The sequence below is a fragment of the Amborella trichopoda genome, chromosome 4 (assembly GCF_054954075.1).
Source record: "Amborella trichopoda isolate Santa Cruz 75 chromosome 4, AtrichopodaSantaCruz75HAP2 v2.0, whole genome shotgun sequence".
Classification (NCBI taxonomy): Eukaryota; Viridiplantae; Streptophyta; class Magnoliopsida; order Amborellales; family Amborellaceae; genus Amborella; species Amborella trichopoda.
In genome coordinates, this window is record NC_142339.1 from 2783877 (window position 1) to 2807185 (window position 23309).

Consider the following 23309-nt stretch of genomic DNA (forward strand, 5'->3'; position numbering starts at 1 on the left):
TGAGATCCTTCTCATGAATAATTTGTTTTAACTATAAATTTTGGCCATTGTTTTCTGCCTCATTACTTACTACTTTGGCCTTCACATTGCTAATGATGTGAAGTTTTGGGATTGTAATGTTGCAGGGTTCTGGCAGCTGCACATGTTTCTCTCTTCTGAAGTTAATCGTGTTTTTTTTTTTCTCTCTTAATGGATCTTGTACCCATTTTCTCTCTTAATGGTGTCTGTACCCATGATAAGATCAACATTGATTTCACATGTGAAATTCTCTTACACGCTCATGCTTAGCAACTCTTCATGAGCCACTTAGTACAGTCTACATGTGATTTCATGCTTTAAACTTCTGATGCCATATCTACTTCGGTTTGTTATGTGATGCTTTTGTTCCCTATATATATCTGCTTTATATTTTTTTGAAATGTTATAATCTGCTTTATATTTTTAAAATCAAAGATGCTTAATTTGCTGAAATCCAAATAATGTTGCCATTTGCTAACTTTTGGGCTTTTTTCCTATTTTCCATGCCTTTCTTGGCAAATTTGTTGGAATCCAAATTGCATGATCCATTTAGGCTCCTAGCTGAATTGATCAGGTAGTCACCAATAGTTACCGTTTTTGGCCCAGGCAATTTAACTTATACTAGTACTTAACAAATTCCAGAACTTAGCATCCTTTTCTTGAATTCCAGAACTTAGCATCCTTTTCTTGAATTCCAGAACTCGGCATCCTTTTCTTGAATTTTATGTGTAGAAGCCTTTCATTGAGACTTAGCAGAGTTTCACTGTCTCAGTGATTCTTCGAATTCTTTACTTAAGTTTATGTGGTTAAAAGTTGGCCATCGTAAACCTTCGGATTCTTTGGCCCTCATATGATTCTACTAGTTTTTCACAGGTCTGAAAGAAACATGTTTGAACTTAAAGCTAATTTGTTTGTAGTTTTGTGCTTATCAATCCTATTATACTCTCAGACATTTGTGAGTTGCAATTTCTATGTCATATTTGAGTACAATTTCTTAGGCATATTTGAAGGGCTGAACCAACATTGGAGTTAATTACAATTAAAAAAAATGGTTCTTATTATCTTTTTTTCTTACCGGGTATTTTGGCTGCATGTTGTATAATCCCAAAAAAAAGGAAAAAGTGAACAAACAGTGCAGATCTCAAAACCTGGTCCATCCAGCATTCAAGAGCTTCTTGTACGAAACAGAAGAGATATTGAACCTCAACAATGCTAGGGCAAGTATTTTATTACTGCAAGGGTGTTTTTTCAACAAAAAAATGAAATAAAGGAAAGAAAACGATGGATTACATGAGGAGTTGAAGGAGGGCCAACCCAATATTCAAGAGCTTGTCGAGGTACAGGTTCATGTCTGAAAGAGTAAGGAATATATGCATAGACCTATTCTCTTCCTCGCAACTCATGGAGATCTACACGCATTTGCCCATAAACTCAACCGCCCCTGTGTAGTTCTCACTAGAAAAGGGGTCCGTGGCCATTGTAGGGTCTAATGTAGAGAGGAAGAGGAGGGAGAGAGCCATGGCTAGGGTGAAAGACATGGTTCAGTGAGAGTTTTTGCTTATCCGTTTCTTCTTGTTAAATCCCTGTCCTTAAGGGAAGTTATGCAATGTATGTAAATTCATGTACTGCACCATCATTTCTTTATAAATCCTGGTCGTGGTTCTCTTCTGAATCTTAGTTAGGAAAGGTAACACTTGGAAAAAAAAAAAAAAGAAAAAAAAAAGGGAAAAAAAGAAAAAAAGAAAAAGAAAATACTGCTCATGTGCCACCTTTCCTCCATGCATGCTCTACTTTCGATAAATTTGGCATGGATATCTCTTTCCTTTAATGGTTTTGCCATGGATTCTAAAATGTGTTATGATCTCTCACATGAATGCTTTCTCCTCACCTACATTATGGATAGGGGTGGGAAATGGGACGGGTCAGGTCGGACCATAGACCCAGCTGGTCAAACCCACCAGGTTGGATCTAAAAATGGACCTGACTGGCTGGGTCTGGGTCTACTTGACCTTAAACCAACCCTAGGTTGGGATCCAGCTTAGATCCTATCACCTCGTTTGAGGCCAAAATTTAAGGCCCTCAGAATGTGCCAGGCTCAAGGCCTAAAAAAATTTCAAGTTGGGGCTGAGCCTGGGTGGTAAAAAAGAAAAGAAAAAATTTGGCTGGACTCGAACGACAGGCTTATTTGCTGCCCAAGTCATGACGTCTGAAGCTGAAGTGATGTAGTTGGGAATTTGCCAACCATAAGTTTAAAAATCTGCATTTTATCGGTCATGCTAGAAAGGCCGGCCCATTACCGCCCCGATTAAGAAAAATTCAACTTTATTAGATGAGTTATTTGGCATCAAGGAAAAACCTTATATGTTTACATCTCCATAAGTTTTTTTTTTTTTGGGTAATTTAGTAGGGAAGACAAGCCCCTACCTGTTTTTTCATATGGATTAAGGAATTAGCTTTTTTTGAAGGTGTCAGTAGGTGGTGTCAGCAGGATTGGAAATGACAACGTGGTAACAAGGTACGAGAGTGCTAACCCACTCTCCTACGTCTCCATAAGTTAACATTGGGAAATTATCTGTTAAAATTTAAAAATGCAGTGTATAATTTGTGTAGTGTTTTGATTTTCAAATGCTGTCATGTTATTGAAGTTGATATCCTTTTAAAGTGTGGGAATTGAACTTGAGATATAGCGTTGTCGATGTCAACAATTAACTACTCAAGGCCAAGCCCCGATTCTCACATTGATCAGCGATTATATATCTCTTCCATAATAGAGATGAAATCCCTCCTTACGAATGATTTTCTATTTATTCTAAAATTGGGATTGTGGTTTATATTTCTAGGCGGACGACGAAAAAAATATAAATGGATCAAACTTGAATCGAAGTTTTCTAACTTTTTATTTTGGGATTTTGACATTAAAAAACAGAGACACCAAAGCCTCAAGAGATATACAAATTGCCTCCGGCTTCACTTCTATTTGACAATACTTCCATTTGACAAGGTATAAACCATCCAAAAATCTGAAATACGAGATCAAAGCCATGAGCAAGCTAATTCGGATTTGTTTCCAAATAGATACTCTAAGATAGAATGAGAAAAAAGGAATTTAATTAATACTGCCTATAAAAGTATAGAATGATTAGAAAATTACAAAAACGAAAGCATTCATTTTAAACAACAAAGAACGAGGTCTGATGGCGAATTTTCCAACATTGCCAGAGCTGCACATAATTAATTGTGCTTATTATGTTGTCAACCACAAACTTTAGGGCTACTCGACTCCAACCAGGTTGACCATGCGTCCGAACCTATCGTGTCCATGCAAGAGTCGTAGTAGTTGGTGCAGTTGCATGCGTCCTTGAGAATAAAGAGCCAAATCTTCTATTATTTTCTCACTTTTTATAATTTTTTGTAAATTTAAATTAATTATTTTAATTTCCATGAGACCAATTCCTTGGTCCCACCTTAGAGAATCAGTCCAAATTGGCATGGATCGGCAATCTAGATTGGTCTAGCAGATGGCCAATTTGGCCTGCCGATCTGTTTTTTAGAACAATAAACTTGCAAACATACTAATCAATAGTGCCCCAATCCAACTCTATTTCATTTTAGGTGGAAACTTAACTTCCACGATTTCAAGTTTTAATCTCTCATAAAAAATCCAATTTTCTTTTTTTTTTTTTTTTCCAGTAGGAAGAGGGCAAATTAGTTTTTGCTTCCAACTCTATTTCATTTTAGGTGGAAACTTAACTATCACGAATTCAAGTTTTAATCTCTCATAAAAAATCCAATTTTCTTTTTTTTTTCCAGTAGGAAGAGGGCAAATTAGTTTTTGCTCCCGTATTCCTATGAATAGTTTGCCTGGTTAGACATGCCGCTTTCACAAGTGTGGGAGAACAGATCACTAAGAGGAGGGACAAAGCCATGGCTAGTGTGGAAGACATGGTTTAGAGAGCTATTTTCCAGCAACCCGTGTACTACACCACCCTTGTTTCATAAATCCTCCTTATGGTTCTGATTTCTTAATATTATTTAGGAAAGTTTTTATTACTTATGTGTCACTTTGCCTTGCATGTTCCTCTTTTGATAAATTTGGCTAACGGGGAAGCTTTCCTAAATTTTGATTCCCCGGGCCAAAAATTATAGGCCATGCGTAGGGCTCATAGTCAGTCCTGGGCCTTTGACCCGGCTGTGGTTTAGGGGCATTATGTTTAATGAACAGAATCATAATATTTTGGAAGCAATCAATTCCAAATTTTTCTGAAAATATGTGCATGCATGGTGGTTAAATGGCACGCCCAAGTAATATATCTTTCCCAAATAAGAATATTCATTTCATAAAATATTCACTAAAGAGGGAAACAAAATCAATGTATACAACAAAGATCATATAGTATATTGCTCATGTACATATATAGCAGCAAATAGCTCATCTCCATCGTACATTGTAGAGTTTGAACGGTCGGAGATTATCTTTGTGCAAAAGGTATGCTTCCCTGTAAAGATGAGAAATCCATTTTCTCTTATGATCTTTCTTTTATAAATATGAGAGAAGGAAGAAAGGAAAACAAGATCTAAGGCTTAAAAGAAACGTCTCTCTGAACTATGTCTTCAACCCTAGCCATGGCTCTCTCCCTCCTCTCCCTCTCTATATTAGACCCTAGAATCGCCAGGGACCCCTTCTCTAGCAAGGCAGCCTCAGAGCCATCGAAGATACTCAAGGATGTATGCAACCACACCAAGTACTACGACTTCTGTGTCGACACGATAGGCTCGGACCCCAAAAGCCACAGTGCAGACCTGGTTGGGATTGTCACCATAGCCATAAAGCTTGCGGTGGAAAGTCATTATGTACAGGAGTTGTGGCGCAATGCCACCGGCGATCCTGATCTTGTTCAATTCTTGAGCCTCAGTAACGTTCAGTTGAACAGAGCGGTCGAGGAGCTTGAAAGTAAGGACTATGCAACTGCAACTGATAGTATGGGTCGAAGTGTGATGATCCCAAAGACGTGTGAGAATAGGATGAGGGAGATGCATCAGCAGCTTACTGCTCTTTCAAATATGAATCACTACATCAGCAAGCTCTTGGACGTTGGGTTGGTCCTTTTTCAACCCCTCGCCTGATTTATTTTATCCTCCTTTTCTTTGCTTTTTTTTTTTCTTTATTTTTTTTTCCTTCTATATTTGCTGCTAAATAAAGGTGCAGGTCTTTCACCATTGCGATTATAACTTTGCTCAGGCAAAGTACATCTGATCGTAAAGGGTGCACAAGCACTTTACCAATTGAGGGAAGGGAAAGGTTTCTATCCTTCCCTTACACCATAAAAGATATATACCGTTCAGAGCCATTAGTCATTTATCCTTTTAAGTATTTTATTTTTAATTTTTTTTCAATAGGGGGCACCTAAATAAAATGTTAAAAAAATATTTTTGATAAAATAAAATGATCAAAATACCTTTGAAACTTTCATCTACATTTTTATTATTTTATTTTATTGAGAATATTGTTTTTATATTTTTTTTATAGGGGCGAGTTCAAGAGAGGATTGGACACTCCAATTTTGGTATTCTAATGTTTTATATAAAAAAATTAGAAAAAATAATATATTGCATGACATTGTAATTAGGGCCATCTAAGCCATCCATTTAGGATAGACGGTTGGATAGGCGGAAGTATAAAAGTTTTATGCTACGGGAAAGGTTGATATACTTCCCCTTACAGCATAGAAGATCTATTCTTCCCCTACCATCCAGCCGTTCAATTTTGATCGAGAGAGCCACTCACCGTTTGATCTTAGATCCAACATCTCAAAGTATTTTATTTTTAGTTTTTTCTTATAAAAATTGTATGGATATGAAATTTGGTATGTGCCATCTTCTCATTGGGATGCCCCTATAAAAAATATTTAAAATATTTTTTTTGATAAAATCTAATGACCAAAATACCCCTTGAAACTTTTAGGGGTATTTTGGTCATTTTATTTTTTTGAAAATATTTTTATATATATATATTTTTTGCTAGTGCGAGTTTAATAGAGGATTGAATATACAAAATTTGGTGTCAAAATAGTTTATATGAAAAAATTTAAAATAAAATAGTGTAGAAACATGACCTTGTGATTGGAGCAATCTTTGTTTGACCAAGGTTTCTACTTTTATTGATAACTACAAAAATGAAATTACATCATCAGAGATAAAAAGAGAGGGGATAGGGGAACCTCATTTAGCTATAATGTTAGCAACACTATTGGCTTCCCTATAAATATGAGAAAAGGAAATCGAAACTGAGGCACCATCTACCAAGTCCATCACCTGCAACCACAAAGACCAGAGCTCCCAAGTGATTTTCAGTTCTTTTTTACACCATTTAATAATTGAAGGAATCAACTTCAATCGTACAGTTACACCTCAAATTCTTCCTTAAGAATATCTTCAAACCACAAAGCAACACACTTAGTTTTGCAAAATGTGTGCTAGCAAGACCTAGCGGACCAGCATAGGAGAAAAGAACATTACCAGAGCAATCTCGCATCACGACTCCAATCCCAGCTAATCCTGGGTTTCCAAAGGAGCTACCATCAGAGTTAAGTTTTAGGCTTCCTAAACACGGTGCCACCTATATACGTATCGGGCTAGAGCAATTAGAACCAAGATAGAACAAATTTCGTAGATTGTCCGTCACATCCACTTTGGAAATACCCCTACCCTCTTTATTCACTGACAACCACGATCATATGGAACATTTTATGATATGGATTAGCTTATCAAAAGGACAAGAAATCCCTGCAAAAGTTCTTTTATTTCTTTCCTTCCAAAGCTCCTAGAGAATCACACTTACTACAATCTTCCATACTACACGTCCCGTCTTGGGCACAAATCACTGTCATAGTCGACACAATCCCCCCAAAGAACTAAGGAAGAACCATTTGTATCCCAACTTTATAAAAAAACCAGTACCAAATTCTTGACGTAAAATAGCAATGAATGAAGAGATGTGCCCCAATCTCCCCATCCTTCTTGCATAACAAACATACATTAGGGAGAATTTTCCTCCTTTGGATCAAATTTTCAATGGTCTGAATTTTATCCTGAGCTGTCAGCCAAATAAAAATTTGAACTTTGTGTGGGATCGACCATTTCCATATTTTGGCGATGTGCATGCATGACCATCTCCATCGGTCATGAAAAAAAAGATTGTAGTAAGATTTTACAGAGAAAACACCATCACTCTCCATCTCCCAGATCAACTTATCACCGGCATTTTGAGATAAATACACTTTATGCAACAACTCCATGAGTTGGCACCATTGTACTAACAATACATTATTCAGTCGGCTGTATGCTAAAGAAATATCCCATGAAATGTACTGGCCCCTGGTTTCTGTTGCCTCACAAAGAGACCATTTTTCTTTTGTACATGAAAGTCCCAATCATTCCCACACATTAGATGTCATATTAGATGACTTGGGGTGATTCACGAAGTCCGAAAATATTTTTTTTGAACTTTGTATCTATTCAATGACACTCTTACAACCACTCATCTTGAAATTTAAAGGACAAGAATGATTGACTTCCATGTACAAAAGATATATTTTTGTACAAATGTTTTGGTTGTGTTATTGATAAATGAGAAACAATGTTGTCAACAAAACTTGGTCCATCCAAACAAGCCAAATTGTAGAAGGTGTCACCGTATTTAATAAAGAACAAAGTTAAAAACGAAATTTATCAAAATACACATAAGAGATGAACTATACAACATCTCACATATCTAGGCCCAAATAAGGATATGCTCTTTTTAATTGAATTTTTAAAATTAAATTTGAAGATAAAGGTAATATGTTAATTTGTTCATCTCCTATGAGTATTTGATAATTTCTCTAAACCAAGATTGGTTATTATAGCAATGGTGAAAGGCCCATGTTCTTACCTAGTAACACATAAAGTAAAGCAACACAGAAAAGGAAAGGAAGACAAAAATCAGGCAAGGAGTTGGAGGAGGGACAGGACAACGCGGAAAAGCTTGCTTAGGTACTGGTTCATATTATTTAGCTCCCTCTCTCTCTCTAGAGGAACCACCACTCCCATATGGTGACCCAAATAGGGTACACGAATTCTCTGCACTTTTATCCCATATATATAAAGTTAAGAATCCATATTAAATAAAAAACTTCTTTTAGATCTTACATATATCTCAAAAGACCAATAGATATATCCAAGAGTCCTAATCTTTTTGAATTTCTATTTCCTTTAGTAAATTTATCAATATCAATATCAATTTTTACGAGAATATTTCAATCTCACATAATATGATAATATCTCAATCCCACAAAATTTATATGAGATTTCTTTATGTTGGTGATTTAGATAGCACCAAATTGAACATGTGTGTCTGTATGCGTGCGTGCGCATGGATGTGTGTATGTGCACGTGCATGTGTGCCCTTACATAAATGGATTCTCTCATGCAGTATTTTGTAACTCTAGGTGTTCTTTATGTGCATAATTTTTTCCTTTTGAGATACGCAGTTCACCCATTACCTACCTCCAATTAAAGCATGGAATAAGACATTGTAACCCTAACTCCCTTTATTATATGTGTGTGTAAGGAGAAGGTGGTGATCCATGAGGACAAACATTTTGTTTCACTATCTGGAGACTCTGCAATTCCACCTACAGTTTCCGGGAATGACACAGCATCCACAACCTGTACAACGTCTATAAAAGTGCCACGGTGACCGTCATTGGGAACTATTTCATAGCCACTTATATCCAATTTGAGGTATCAAAACATTTTCTGATGACGTAGAAATATTTTCATAAAAATATATATATTTTTTATAGTAAATAAATAAATATATAAATGCAATCCATCAAAAGGGCGACACATATTTGTCTATAATATGTTATTTGACCATTGAGTTGATCAAAGATCTTGCGTGATAGGTAGGCATTTGAACTTTTTAACATATCTATATGCGGACAAGCTTTCTATGTTTTTTCTACAACATAAAATTTATATACTTCCCTTTATCCAATTCCTCATTTTGAATGAAGGGTTAAGATTGTCCAAATCACAATGTCACGACTCTACACTATTTTAACTTAAATTTTTTTTCCATAAACTATTGTGACATCAAATTTTGGACGTCCAATCCTAATTGTATTATCTAAAAAACATAAAAATAAATATTTTCAATAAAATAAAATGATCAAAATACCTTGAAAGTTTCAAGGGGTATTTTGGTCATTATATTTTATTCCCCACCCCCTGAAAGATCAAACGGTGAGTGCCTCTCTTGATCAAAATTGGACGGCTTGATGGTAAGGGAAGCATATATCTTTTATGTTGTAGAAGAAGTAAAAAAATATTTCCCTTTATCCAAACCAGTGTAGATCTTCTATGTTGTAGGAACAGTATAAAAACCTTTCCCTTTATCGAGACCCAATTGCAGAAATAAGATGCGACACTTTGCTGCCGCCGTGTGGTTTTCTTGAATAATCTTGAGCACCTGTAGTTCTATCCCTTCTACATCCTCATCCTTTGTTTCTTGTCGGAGAACATGTATATCCTTTGGAAGATGGACATTCACAGCTTTCCACAAATGTCTTCCTGGTTTTGCTGCCAAGCTAGCCCTTGGACCAGCGTGTTTATGAAGTTTGTATGTTTGACCTATTGCACTCTAAACATGTGGTCACTTTTAGAAACCTATTTTCCTATTACATACGGGAGAGATGGGACTTCATTATTCAGACTTCTACAAGTCTATCGCACATTAAATATGTGATATTGGCATGTATAAGCCCATCGCAAATTAGATATGTGCCCAAAAGGGCTTTGACTAGAGTCGAGATTCAGTTACAACCATCTGGAACTAGTTCTTGCATCACTTTTTTTCTCTCATTCTGTGGTTCCATCATTTTACAAATTGAGCATGTTGCACATTACATCTGCAATTTTATTCAAATTGCGCATGTTGCACATGATCCTAATCGTGTCCCAACAGGAAGATCGATCTTTTACTACCAATCACAGGTTTTGGGGTTGGGTGCAGTATTCATACCGAAAATTCCGATCAAGAGTTATTTCATATATACTTTCTAAAACACTTTTTCTAGACCATTTTCAAATTAGTGCATATAAACCAGAGTCACCCAGATTGAAGAAAAATAATGGGGAGAGAGGGCAGTTCTGGTGTTTTATTCCCAAATTCGAAATATTCTGATATTGCAAATGCCAGACAAGGGTTCTGATATTGACAATATCGGACCACCCGAAACAAAAGAATTTAAACGATTCGATATCTTTGACGTTGAACATACCATGGGGACTGAGTTTAGGGCGGTCCAATATTTACCGCATCAAAAGGCCAATAGATAGGGTTGTTTGGTGTTTCAGCCTTAAATAAAACATAATTAAAAGAGGGGGGTGGAGAAGAAATTTCCACCGGTCCGATGTTGGAAATGTCAGACGGTGGGTGAAAACAAAAAAAAAAGGTGGGCTTGGGGGTGGACCTTGGCATAATATTTGGGAAATATGGAGTAGACCGTAAGAACAGGCCCCCAAAACTGGTCTGTAAGTAATTTTACTTTATATTGTTCCTTTGAATTTAGTTGCCCCCTTTGTGGTGGTGATTTTTCTCGCGTTGATTCTTATTTGAGAAGCTTGTGCATGGTTGAAGACATTTACAATAACTATTTGAAAAACGAGTATAACTTGCGAAATTTTTTAAAGAAAGCATGTTCTAGAAACCCCTGAATTAGTGAGCTTATTCTAAAGGGGTCCATGACATTGATATTGTACTATTCTTTTAATTTAGATGTAAATACTGTTGTAAGACCAATTCCTTGCAACAATTATTCATACTTGAATTTACAATAGTTATTCATAATTGAATTAGTTGCTTCCCTATTATTTCCAGAGGTATTTTGAACTAATTCATACTTGAATTTACAATAGTTATTCATTGAATTAGTTTCTTCCCTACTATTTCCAGAGGTAACATCTTCCGGGCCAGTATTTTGAACTTGTTTCACTTGAAGCTAAGTTTCCTCTGGAAGACAGGGAAACCTAAAACACGTCCAAATAAGTTCGCATTGGTACCCTTCAGTGAAGGATCACAATCCTCATCTAAAAAGGAATATGTGTGGCATTATTTCTTGCAGCAACTAAACTGCAACTTCTGTCATGTATTAAACAAGTTATGCTAACTCTATTATCTCATTCTAGATTCATGACAATTTACTATTTTGTAATGCTCTTGTACAATACTTTGTTTCATTTCTTACCGAACTCAGCACTAGCTCCTAAAAGTAGGGCAGAAAAGGGGCAAGCAGTGTATGTAAGAGTATTTGGGGATAAAACAGTTTTCTACCATTGTGGCGTTGGCTTTGTCGGATACCAAAATGCTTTGTATGATGAGTAGGGCCTCCACTATTTCAGCGAGTATTTCACTCAAGATGCCATTCAGAATGTCATTGATTTCATTTGTGGCAACAGTCGATCCCTCTATGAGGTGAAAATCTCTCTCTCGTGAGCGAAATGCAAGTGAAAAATAGTAATTGGTTTTAATAGCCAAATGCAAGTGTTTGATAGTGATATGTATTGAAATTGTGTAGGCGTTGGTCGTCATCATTGTGGCATAAGGAGATCATGGTAATTTTTTCTTATTTTCTTTTTCACTTCCTTTGTTCCTAGGATTGCCACTTGAATTTTATTGGCGAAAGCAAATCTTGGATCACAGCCCAAAATAGAGATAAGGAATCCAATAAAACCGGATTCTCCTTGATAGGAGGTCATATCACGGGACCTGGGCATGGGACGGTGCATTTAAGACGACCATGGGGTCAATTCTCAACCCAAATGGATGAAGGGGTAGCACCTCAAGGTTGGGACAGTTTTTGGTCAAATGAAGACCAAAGCAAGTGAGTATCTCTATCTCTCTACAGGCACGCATACATATAATTAGACATGTATAGTTGATATGGTAGAATTATATATCCTTGTATGCATTTATGATATGCTAGAATTATATACTTGTTGTCACCTCTAGCTGGCTGGATGGAAAAGTACAAGGGCATTGAGATGGAAAGTCGTCTAAAAATTCAGAAATCGACTGAACTCCGGCTCACAAGAGTATATTTTGCTTACGCTAAAAAATGAATTTATAGAGGTTGTCGAAGCTTGAGTTGTTTTTCAAGGAGTGGAAGTGAAAATAGGATCCATTACTCCGAAGCATATTTACCGGGAGCACCCAACTAGGGGGGCGCTTCCGTTTCGGAACCCAACTCCATAGCCAAGATCTCGATCATAACTCACTCCCTACTTTTTGGGAGCTCGGTCCTATTTTTAGGATTCTTGATCCCGTTCACAACGAAGCTCACTCTCGATACTGCACAGAACGTGTTCCTTAAATTTTAGGATCTCGTTCCTGAATAAATTAGATCTCGGCTCCCAGAGTTTTAAGAGCGTGATCCCTACATTTCCGAAACTCCATCCCTATTTTCTTGAAACATCCTAAAAGAAACTTCTCGAATAAAATTAATTTTAAAATACAATAATTATATTTAAAGCCAAATTTTCGAAACAACATAATTCTATGATGGGAGCGTAGACTAATCATGCACAAAACACGATCCTTCCTTGAATGGAGCTCGATCATTTCCAAATAGGAACACGAACATTATTAGATGGGGGTACGATCCTATTGTCGATGGGAGCATGATCCTAATGAATATGGAAATACAATCCCATTTGACATAAAAAGCGTTCCCGTTCAATGAGGATCTTGATCCCGATGTATTGGAAACGTGCTCCCTGTTCATACGGGATCTCGATCCGCTACTTTTACCCTCATCAAAACTCGTTCCCCGAGCTCCGGAGGTTTAGGCAGACATCGCTCTGATGCTTCTGCTTCCAGAACCAGAGCCGATCCCACTCCCACTCCCGATAACTAAGCTCTGAAGGTTATATTTTATTAGGCTAAAACACAAAAGGTACCCTCTTAAGAGCCATTGAAAGGATAAGAGTAAACTAAAGAGTTGGGCCCACTTCCGCAACAAGAGGTCATTGCTAAGATCAGAGTTTGCCATACATCAAAATAAAAATCAAGAGAAAATGAAAACAAAAAACATGGTTTGGATGTAAAAGCATCTAGCCGTTTATAGAAGCACCATATATACCCAATCTTTAACTATGAATTTATCAATTAGTAGGAAAATTTTAACTATCTTTGGTATCTGTCGTTTGGTACCTCTCGTCAGGGGGTAATTTAAAGTTAAAAATTTTCCATGCTTTTTGGCTACCAATGCTATCTTTGACACCAAAGGTTCTATTAGGTTGAAACACAATACAGATCCAGAGCCAAATTGAAAGAATTCGAGAAATAAAGAGTTAGATCGACTCCTATTACCAGTAATGGTTAAGCTGAAATCTGAGTTTATGATGTAAAAGAGGAAAAGAAAGAAATATAAGGAAAACATGGGACATGGTAATAACACATGGCTCGTTATGGAACTCTATTGGCTATTATGAAAGTTGTATGCATCTTTAGTAGTATATTGTGTGGGGAGGTAATTTGAAGTGTTAAAAGTTTAATATAAAATGATGAAAAACAAGTCATTTTGGTCTTCTATTCCCAAGTTTTTCCATGTCTCAAATATGGATTAACAGTTCATATTGATTTGCTTTAACAAATCTTATATATGACTTACAGCTTGTAAATTTCTTGGTGGCATTAGGACCATATATTATGCAGAGTATGCTAGTTGGGGGCTAGGTGCCAACAACACAGACAGAGTTCCTTGGGATCATAAGCTGAAGCCGAAGCAAATACATTCCGAGGAAAATACTACATTAATGGATCCACATGGATCCTTTGATTGTATTTTCTTTATTTTGTTTCACTGTTACATTTCTTTTTTATTTGATACCACATGAGGTTGGTAATAATTCATAGGTTGTGGTAATGGGTTCAGCCATGGTTGTACGGGTTCCCCCGCCCCACCCGTGCCCCTAATTATTTTGTTTGTTTTTCCTTGGGGCATTTTTCAGAATAGAGTGATGACCCTTCATGGACCTGAGCCCAATTAATCAGCCATTGATTTTGGCTTTGAGGTTGGGAAAGCATGATGTATGGCATCCAAATAACCAGTAAAAGCAAATTTCCCGGACCCTTCATCCTTTCAAGATGCGTTGTGGGTCTCTTGGTTTAGTTTCTGTCTCTACTTATCCTCTCTCTTTCATTCATGACCTATAGATGAGAAGCTTCTTTTATCGTGAATGAGCATTAATCCCAAGCTTAGAAAATTCCAACTTTTCCCAAGCTTCTTTTGTCACAAATGGGGATTAGTCCTAAGCTCCCCTTCCCTCACTTTATCTGCATCTTTTAGTTAACTATCCGATCTCTCTCTCATTTGGTCCATCTAAGGGAGCCAAGAGTGCAGGGCATCCACAACAATGCTGTGCTAAACAGATGTAATCAAAAAACAAAAAAAAATGGACCCAAGCAATGCCATGCCAAGTACTTTATTATTGCATTTGGTGAAAGACCCAGTAAAGAAAAAAGAAGAAATAAATCAGGTTAGGCGTTGAAGGAGGGCCCTTGCAATGTCCAAAAACCAAGGGTCTCAAGAAGCGGGAGACCACATACCTTGCAGCCTTGAAGGAGAATGAGGAAGGACGTGGTGAGTCACCAATGCCCCAAGAGATTGAGCAAGTTCTCATAGGAGTTCAAGGATGTGATGCCGAATGAGTTGCCCAAACAGCTACTACCTAGGCGAGATTTCGCAATTGAGTTGCCCAAACAGCTACCACCAAATTGAGTTGCCCCATTCTCAATTTCGCAATCAACGGAGACATCCATAATTCGTCCGATATTCTCAAACTCCCTTTTGTAGTCCTTAACCTCAAAATCATGAGCAGTGGCATTCAATAGTTCGACTGCAGACTGGTAGTCATCGGCACAACCACTCAAGAAAGTAATAAGCTTGGGATTGCCTGTGGTATTGTGATAGTAGTTCACTACATAGTTACATATACTCGTTGTGTTGTCAACGGCAAGCTTTATGGCTATGGCCGAGACCCCAACCAGGTCTGCAGTGCGGCTTTTTGGGTCCGAACCAATCATGTCCACGCAAAAGTCATAGTGCTTGGTGTGGTTGCACGCATCCTTCAGTATGTCTGATGGCTCCAAGTATGCCTTACCAGGGAAGGGGTCCCTGGCAATTGCATGGCCTAATGTAAAGAGGAAGACGAGGGAGAGAGCCATCGCTATAGTGGAAGGCATGGTGTAGACTTTACAGAGAGCCTTAGATCTGTTCTCTTTCTGGTTTTCAGTTGTTCCTTCTAACGTATTTATAAAGGCAAGTAGATTTCTCTAACTTTATAGGAAAATATATCTTTTGCACTTAGTATCATAATTCATGAAGATAATCTCACCCTTCATGCCTTACACTGAATGGTGAAAATGAGCTATTTGCTGTTATGTATGTACATAAACAATATACTACACCATTCTTGTACTATGCATGCATGCTCCTCATTTTTAAGAATTGGAAGGGATAACTACCAAAAATTAAGATTCTCCTCCCCAAATATAAAAAGTAATTTTCCCTAATATTTTTCATCTTTTTCTTTGATTTTAGTTGTTTTGATATTGTTCTAGTTGCCAATTTCTTACGTCGTCTTTTGTTGTGGTGATTTTTCTCACGTTGATATTGTTTTATTTGGTGATTTCCTTTCTTATTTGAGAAGCTTGTGCATGGTTGAAGACATTTACAATAACTATTTGCAAAACAAGTATAGCTTGCGAAATTTTTTAAAGAAAGCATGTTCTAGAGACCTGAATTAGTGAGCTTGTTCTAAAAGGGTCCATGACATTGATATTTGGTTATTCTTTTAATTTAGGTGTAAATACGGTTCTAAGACCAATACCTTATGACAATTATTCAGACTTGAATTTACAATAGTTATTCATAATTGAAGTTGTTCTTCCCGACTATTTCCTGAGGTATTTTGAACTATTTCATAGTTGAATTTACAATAGTTATTCATAATTGAATTAGTTGTTTCCGTACTATTTCTAGAGGTAACATCTTGCGGGCCAGTATTTTGAACTTGTTTCAGTCCTAAAACACATCCATTAAGTTCACATTGGGACCCTTCAGTGAAGGATCACAATCCTCATCTAAAAAGGACTGTGGCATCATTTCTTAGAGCAACTAAACTGCAATTTCTGTCATGTATTAAACAAGTCATGCTAACTCTATTATCTCATTCTACATTCATGATAGTATACTGTTTTTATGTAATTCTCTTATACAGTGATTTACTTCATTTCTCACCGAACTCAACACCAACTCCTAAGAGTATTTGGGGATAATGCAGCTTTCTACCATTGTGGCTTTGTCGGATACCAAGATACTCTGTATGACCAACACGACCTCCATTATTTCAACAAGTGTTTCATTCAGAGTGCCGTTGACTTCATTTATGGCAACGGCCGATTCCTCTTTAAGTCGAAAATCTCTCTCCAAATTCTAGTGATAGATATAGGTATTATCACAGGCCTTGGTAGTCATCCTTTAAGGATAAAGAGATCAATGATAGTTGTATCTTATTTTATTTTCTTTTATGTTTAAGAATGTCAATTAAATTTTATTGACAATGGAATTTCTTAGATCACAACCCAAAAGAGAGGAGAGGTGATGACGTCAATCCAATTGAAACTGGATTCTCTTTCGTAGGAGGTCAAATAATTGGATAGGGGATAGTGTATTTAAGATAACAATGGGGTGCGTTCTCAACCATAGTATTTTATAAAACCCGAATGGCTTCTAAAACCCGAATTGAGCAGCTGGTTGTCCCTCAAGGTTGGGATGGTTTTTGGGGACCCGAAAGCCGAAACAAGCAAGCATCTCTCACACAGACCCCCCCGTTGGGATGGTTTTTGGGGACTTGAAAGCCGAAGCAAGTAAGCATCTCTCATACACACATCCCGAATCAAAACGAAAGACTAACCCTTCACGAAAGTATAAAAAATGAACCCCAATCTTTTACTATGAATCTATTGAATGGTATCAAAATTTAAAGTATTTTTTGTATTTCTTGTTAGAAGGTAATTTCAAGTAGATGCCAAATTTTTAAACTTCAAATTACCTCCTAGCAAGAGATACTAAAAATGCTTTAAATTTTCATATCATTCACTAGATCCATAGTAAAAGATTGGGGGTCATTTTTCATACTTTCGTCAAGGGTTAGATGGTTTAAATCTAAACATGTTCTTTGCTTTCTTATTTCTCTTTCTTCTGTTTTCATATGGGTGTGATACAGTATGTGCGAGAGAGAGGCTTACTTGCTTCGGCTTTCAGGTCTCCAAAAACCATCCCAAACCTAATTTTAGAAAATACTACCTTGCCGTACACCATCCCCTGACCAGTTATTTGACCTCTTATAAAAGAGAATCCAGTTTCAATTGCATTGGCATCATCACCTCTCTTTTGGGCTGTGATTTAAGAATTTCCCTTGTCAATAAAATTCAATTAACATTCTTAACTATAAAAAAAAAGAAAATAAGATACAACTATCATTGATCTCCTACTCAAAGGATGACTATCAAGGCTTGTGATAGTACCTATATCTATCACTAAAATTAAAAGAGAGATTTCACATCAAAGAGGGATCGGTCATTGCCACAAACGAAATCAACGACACCTTGGATGAAGCACTTTTAGAAATAGTGGAGGCCCTTAGCATCATACAGTGTATCCTGGTATCCAAAAAAGCTACAACGATAGAAAGCTACTGTCACCTGAAACTCGTAATGCCACTGCTTGACTATCCTTTGCCCCCAAGTTCTTCAAGAAATATGAATCATTTTTATTATTGCATATCAAATCACTCTACTCCAAGTAAATTATTATTCCATAAAATAATTGTAGTAACACGCACCAACTCTGCAAGTCTCATTTAAAAGTTCATACATCATTTGCTATTGATATAAATATATTTTATAAGAAAAATATAGTAAACGAGAAAATATAATGATATATCTCTATTTATGGCAATTGATGAATGGTAGACATTTGTTTAACGAAATGAATAAATTGAGAGAACATAAGGAATTCTTTTCTGCATATTGCAGTCTAGTTTCAAAACAAATTTTAAACCCTATGGCTACTTAAAAAAGTTTATCATGATAGTTATACAATTACATGCATAAAACAATATTCTAATTTCAATAATAAACAATAGATAATAAAAAAACAGCCAATAGCAATTACACATATCCACATATGGAACAATATTCTAATTTCAATAATAAACAATAAATAATAAAAAAACAGCCAATAGCAATTACACATATCCACAGATGGAGAGAAACTCAGATTACCTGGTGATTGAAGTGAAGGGAAATCCAAGTATTTGCTTCAAATAATTTGGTAAAACATGGAGAAAAAACATATTGTAGAAGAAAACTTTACAAATTCTATACTCAGCATGCCCATAATTAGGACAAATAAGAGAAACTCAGATTACCTGGTGATTGAAGTGAAGGGAAATCCAAGTATTTGCTTCAAATAATTTGGTAAAACATGGAGAAAAAACATATTGTAGAAGAAAACTTTACAAATTCTATACTCAGCATGCCCATAATTAGGACAAATAAAAGTGAAAACAACCAAACGAGGAAAGTCCAATTGCCTTTATAATGGAAGTTCTGTGTATATATATATATATATATATATATATATATATATATAGACACACATTTGGTGTTCAAAGCTGGCTTTCAAAAATCACTAATATGGACTACAATCCAGATCGAGATCAGAGCGTGACTATGCTTATTCACTTCCATTAGCCAAATTCTCTCTACTTTTAAGAAATGATTCATGTGTCGCTAAGCTTTTTTGATGATTTAAAATCCAAATCATCAAAGAAACATAGGAAACATGGGTCTAGGCAACTTTTATTTTCCTTTATGTTTTGTTTCTTTTAATTTTTTGCTGGATAGTCGATTCAACCAATGCAGCTAATCAGTCCATTCTTTCAAAGCCTGGTTTAGAGTTTGGCAAAAGTCGATATAAAGTATCTATAATCAACCTTATACTTTAAAGTAAGGCACACCTCAAAAACCCACCTAAAAAGGTTGTTTAGATGCTAGAAAACATTCCAATTGGTTATGTTGACCTTGAGATGTATGGCTATGGCAAAAGAAGGATTTCAAGTCTGAAAAATAGTGTCTATTGTAATGCATTATCTGAACCATCCATTTTCAAGATTTTCAAGTATTTATAGAAATGCTCAATCTGTGCCATTTTAGAACTTACAATATCATGATTAAAGGCAGAGATATATTTTTTCGAAACCTGAAACTGCATCTTCTGGTGAGGCTTGGAGGTGATATATATATATATATATATATATATATATATATATATATATATATATATATATATATATATATATATATATATATATATATATATATATATATATATATATATATATATATATATATATATATATATATATATATATATAGTGAACATCCCAATGCTTTTTGGGAAAGAAAGAAATATAGTATCAGTCTCCCATATGAACCTGGATTTGATGAAAAACAAATTCCTATGAAAGCAAGACCAATTCAAATGAATACTACTTTACTTGAAATGTGTAGAAAAGAAATTGCTGACCTCCAAACTAAAAAGTTGATCAGACCAAACTCATCACCATGGAGTTGTGCAGCTTTCTATGTAAATAAAAATGCTGAAAAGGAACGAGGAGTTCCAAGATTAGTTATTAATTATAAGCCCTTAAATAAAGTTTTACAATGGATAAGATATCCAATTCCTAATAAAAAAGATTTATTAGATCGAGTAGCAACTGCTTGTATATTTTTTAAATTCGATATGAAGTCAGGATATTGGCAAATTCAAATCCAAGAAAAAGATAAATATAAAACAGCATTCAACGTTCCCTTTGGACAATATGAATGGAATGTAATGCCATTTGGATTGAAAAATGCTCCATCTGAATTCCAGAAAATAATGAATGATGTATTCAATGCTTATTATCAATTTATGATCGTTTATATTGATGATGTCCTGATCTTTTCTGAATCCATAGATGAACATATAAAACATATTCATACTTTTATTCATGCAGTACAACATGCTGGATTAGTTGTATCTGCTAGAAAACTTACTTTATTCAAAACCACTATTCGATTTTTAGAACATAATATCCATCAAGGCACCATTATTCCTATAGATAGATCAATACAATTTGCTGATAAATTTGCTGATCAAATTTTAGATAAAAAATAACTCCAACGGTTCTTAGGATGTCTTAATTATGTTATTGATTTCTATCAAGATCTTGCCATTGATGCGAGACGTCTACATGATAGATTAAAAAAGAATCCCCCACCATGGACAGACATTCAAACCAAAGCCATACAAATAATTAAAAAGAAAGTCAAAACTCTCCCTTGACTTTCTCTTCCTCATCCTAATGCCTTCAAAATTATTGCAATTGATGCATCAGAGTTGGGTTTAGGAAGAATCCTAAAACAATAAGTGGATGGTCATGAACAACTACTCAGGTATACTTCTAAAGCCTGGAATCCGACTCAACAAAATTATTCCACGGTAAAAAAGAAATTACTTGCTATTGTCCATTGTGTCACGAAATTTCAAAGTGATATTCTAAATCAACATTTTCTCATACGCACTGATTGCAAAGCTGCTAAAGACATTCTGCAAAAAGATGTTCAAAATCTTGTTTCTAAACAAATATTTGCTCGCTGGCAGGCAATTCTTTCTGCCTTTGATTTTACCATTGAACACCTTCACAGTTCTACCAATTCCCTTCCTGAGGGGGGTCACACTGACGCCAACAACGAAGAATTATATTACAAAAATGGTTTGTTCAAGTAACTATCATAGTCGCAAAAGACTATAGGTTTCAAACGTTAGCCTTAATAGACTCAGGTGCTGATTTAAACTGTATCAATGAAGGATTAGTACCAACAAAATATTTTGATAAAACAACACAAATCTTAAATACTGCAGATGGCAGTAGACTCTTTATCAACTATAAACTCTCTAATGCCTCTGTCTGCAATAATCACCAGTGTATCCGAACACCATTTATTATGGTCAAAGGACTCAGCCAAACAGTTATCCTTGGAGTCCCATTCCTAACATTATTATATCCATTATCTATAAACCATACAGGAATAACATCTACATATCAAATGTACCTATACATTTTGAATTTATTCACAAACCAAAACTCAAAGAAATAAATAGTGTTAAAAGCCAATTACAAAATAAAGAAAAATTTCTCTGTACTTTAAAACAAGAAATTAAATATAAACAAGTGGAAGAACAATTACAAAATCATGTGGTACTACAAAAAATCCAACAACTCCAACAACAGATAGAAAGTTCTATTTGTAGTGAACATCCCAATGCTTTCTGGAAACGAAAGAAACATAGTATCAGTCTCCCATATGAACCTGGATTTGATGAAAAACAAATTCCTACGAAAGAATACGACTTTACTTGAAATGTGTAGAAAAAAAATTGCTGACCTCCAAACTAAAAAGTTGATCAGACCAAGCTCATCACCATGGAGTTGTGCAACTATCTATATAAATAAAAATGCTGAAAAGGAACGAGGAGTTCCAAGATTAGTTATTAATTATAAGCCCTTAAATAAAGTTTTACAATGGATAAGATATCCAATTCCTAATAAAAAAGATTTATTAGATCGAGTAGCAAATGCTTGTATATTTTCTAAATTCGATATGAAGTCAGGATATTGGCAAATTCAAATCCAAGAAAAAGATAAATATAAAACAGCATTCAACGTTCCCTTTGGACAATATGAATGGAATGTAATGCCATTTGGATTGAAAAATACTCCATCTGAATTCCAGAAAATAATGAATGATGTATTCAATGCTTATTATCAATTTATGATGGTTTATATTGATGATGCCTTGATCTTTTTTGAATCCATAGATGAACATAAAAAACATATTCATACTTTTATTCATACAGTACAGCATGCTGGATTAGTTGTATCTGCTAGAAAAATTACTTTATTCAAAACCCCTATTCGATTTTTAAGACATAATATCCATCAAGGCACCATTATTCCTATAGATAGATCAATACAATTTGCTAATAAATTTGCTGATCAAATTTTAGATAAAAAAGAACTTCAACGGTTCTTAGGATGTCTTAATTATGTTATTGATTTCTATCAAGATCTTGCCATTAATGCGAGACCTCTACATGATAGATTACAAAAGAATCCCCCACCATGGACAGACATTCATACCAAAGCCGTACAAATAATTAAAAAGAAAGTCAAAACTCTTCCTTGTCTTTCTCTTCCTCATCCTAATGCCTTCAAAATTATTGAATGCGATGCATTAGAGTTGGGTTTAGGAGGAATCCTAAAACAACAAGTGGATGGTCATGAACAACTACTCAGGTATACTTCTAAAGCCTGGAATCCGACTCAACAAAATTATTCCAAGGTAAAAAAGAAATTACTTGCTATTGTCCATTGTGTCACGAAATTTCAAAGTGATATTCTAAATCAACATTTTCTCATATGCACTGATTGCAAAGCTGCTAAAGACATTCTGCAAAAAAGATGTTCAAAATCTTGTTTCTAAACAAATATTTGCTCGCTAGCAGGCAATTTTTTCTGCCTTTGATTTTACCATTGAACACATTCACGGTTCTGCCAATTCCCTTCCTGATTTTTTAACCCGTGAATTTTTGCAGGGGGGCCACACTGACGCCAACGACGAAGAAACACAATTATCACTTGCACAATAGCTATTTGCAGCTAATAAACATAATACTTTGTCTAATCCACCTACTCTTATGGGCACTCGTAGTTTTTCTTTATTTTGTAATTGGCTTTTAACACTATTTATTTCTTTGAGTTTTGGTTTGTGAATAAATTCAAAATGTATAGGTACATTTTGATATGTAGATGTTATTCCTGTATGGTCCATGGATAATGGATATAAAAATGCTAGGAATGGGACTCCAAGGATAATTGCTTGGCTAAGTCCTTTGACCATAATAAATGGTGTTTGGATACACTGGTGATTATTGCAGACAAAGCCATTAGAGAGTTTATAGTTGATAAAGAGTCTACTGTCATCTGCAGTATTTAAGATTTATGTTGTTTTATCAAAATATTTTGTTGGTACCAATCCGTCATTGATACAGTTTAAATCAGCACCTGAGTCTATT

General features: G+C 35.5%; 1 protein-coding gene across 9 annotated transcripts; it reads left to right on the top strand.

Annotated features, from left to right (window-relative positions):
• The first annotated feature begins 3646 nt into the window (after positions 1 to 3646).
• LOC110007709 (putative invertase inhibitor) lies at positions 3647 to 23055 on the top strand. 9 transcript variants are annotated; one of them, XR_016053800.1, is made up of 5 exons: positions 3651 to 5114; positions 8627 to 11533; positions 11637 to 11673; positions 11810 to 11942; positions 22830 to 23055. XR_016053800.1 is itself a non-coding variant. In XM_088864342.1 (2 exons), the coding sequence occupies exons 1-2, from the start codon at positions 4624 to 4626 to the stop codon at positions 7960 to 7962; spliced, it is 531 nt and encodes a 176-aa protein (XP_088720468.1). In that variant the 5' UTR covers positions 3684 to 4623; the 3' UTR covers positions 7963 to 7972. The 9 variants fall into 9 exon arrangements, 1 of the variants encoding a protein (XP_088720468.1); XR_002281805.2 differs by lacking the exon at positions 11637 to 11673 and having other exon boundaries at positions 3677 to 5114; positions 8627 to 8799; positions 11316 to 11533; positions 11716 to 11942; XR_016053799.1 differs by having other exon boundaries at positions 8627 to 11673.
• The last annotated feature ends 254 nt before the right edge of the window (positions 23056 to 23309 follow it).

Bases quoted from the DNA above. Each gene is read 5' to 3' on its own strand.
- LOC110007709 (XM_088864342.1), top strand. From the start codon at position 4,624: ATGTCTTCAACCCTAGCCATGGCTCTCTCCCTCCTCTCCCTCTCTATA. The intron at 5,115-7,922 runs GTTGGTCCTTTT...TGGTTATTATAG, and splicing joins AGCAAGCTCTTGGACGTTGG to CAATGGTGAAAGGCCCATGT.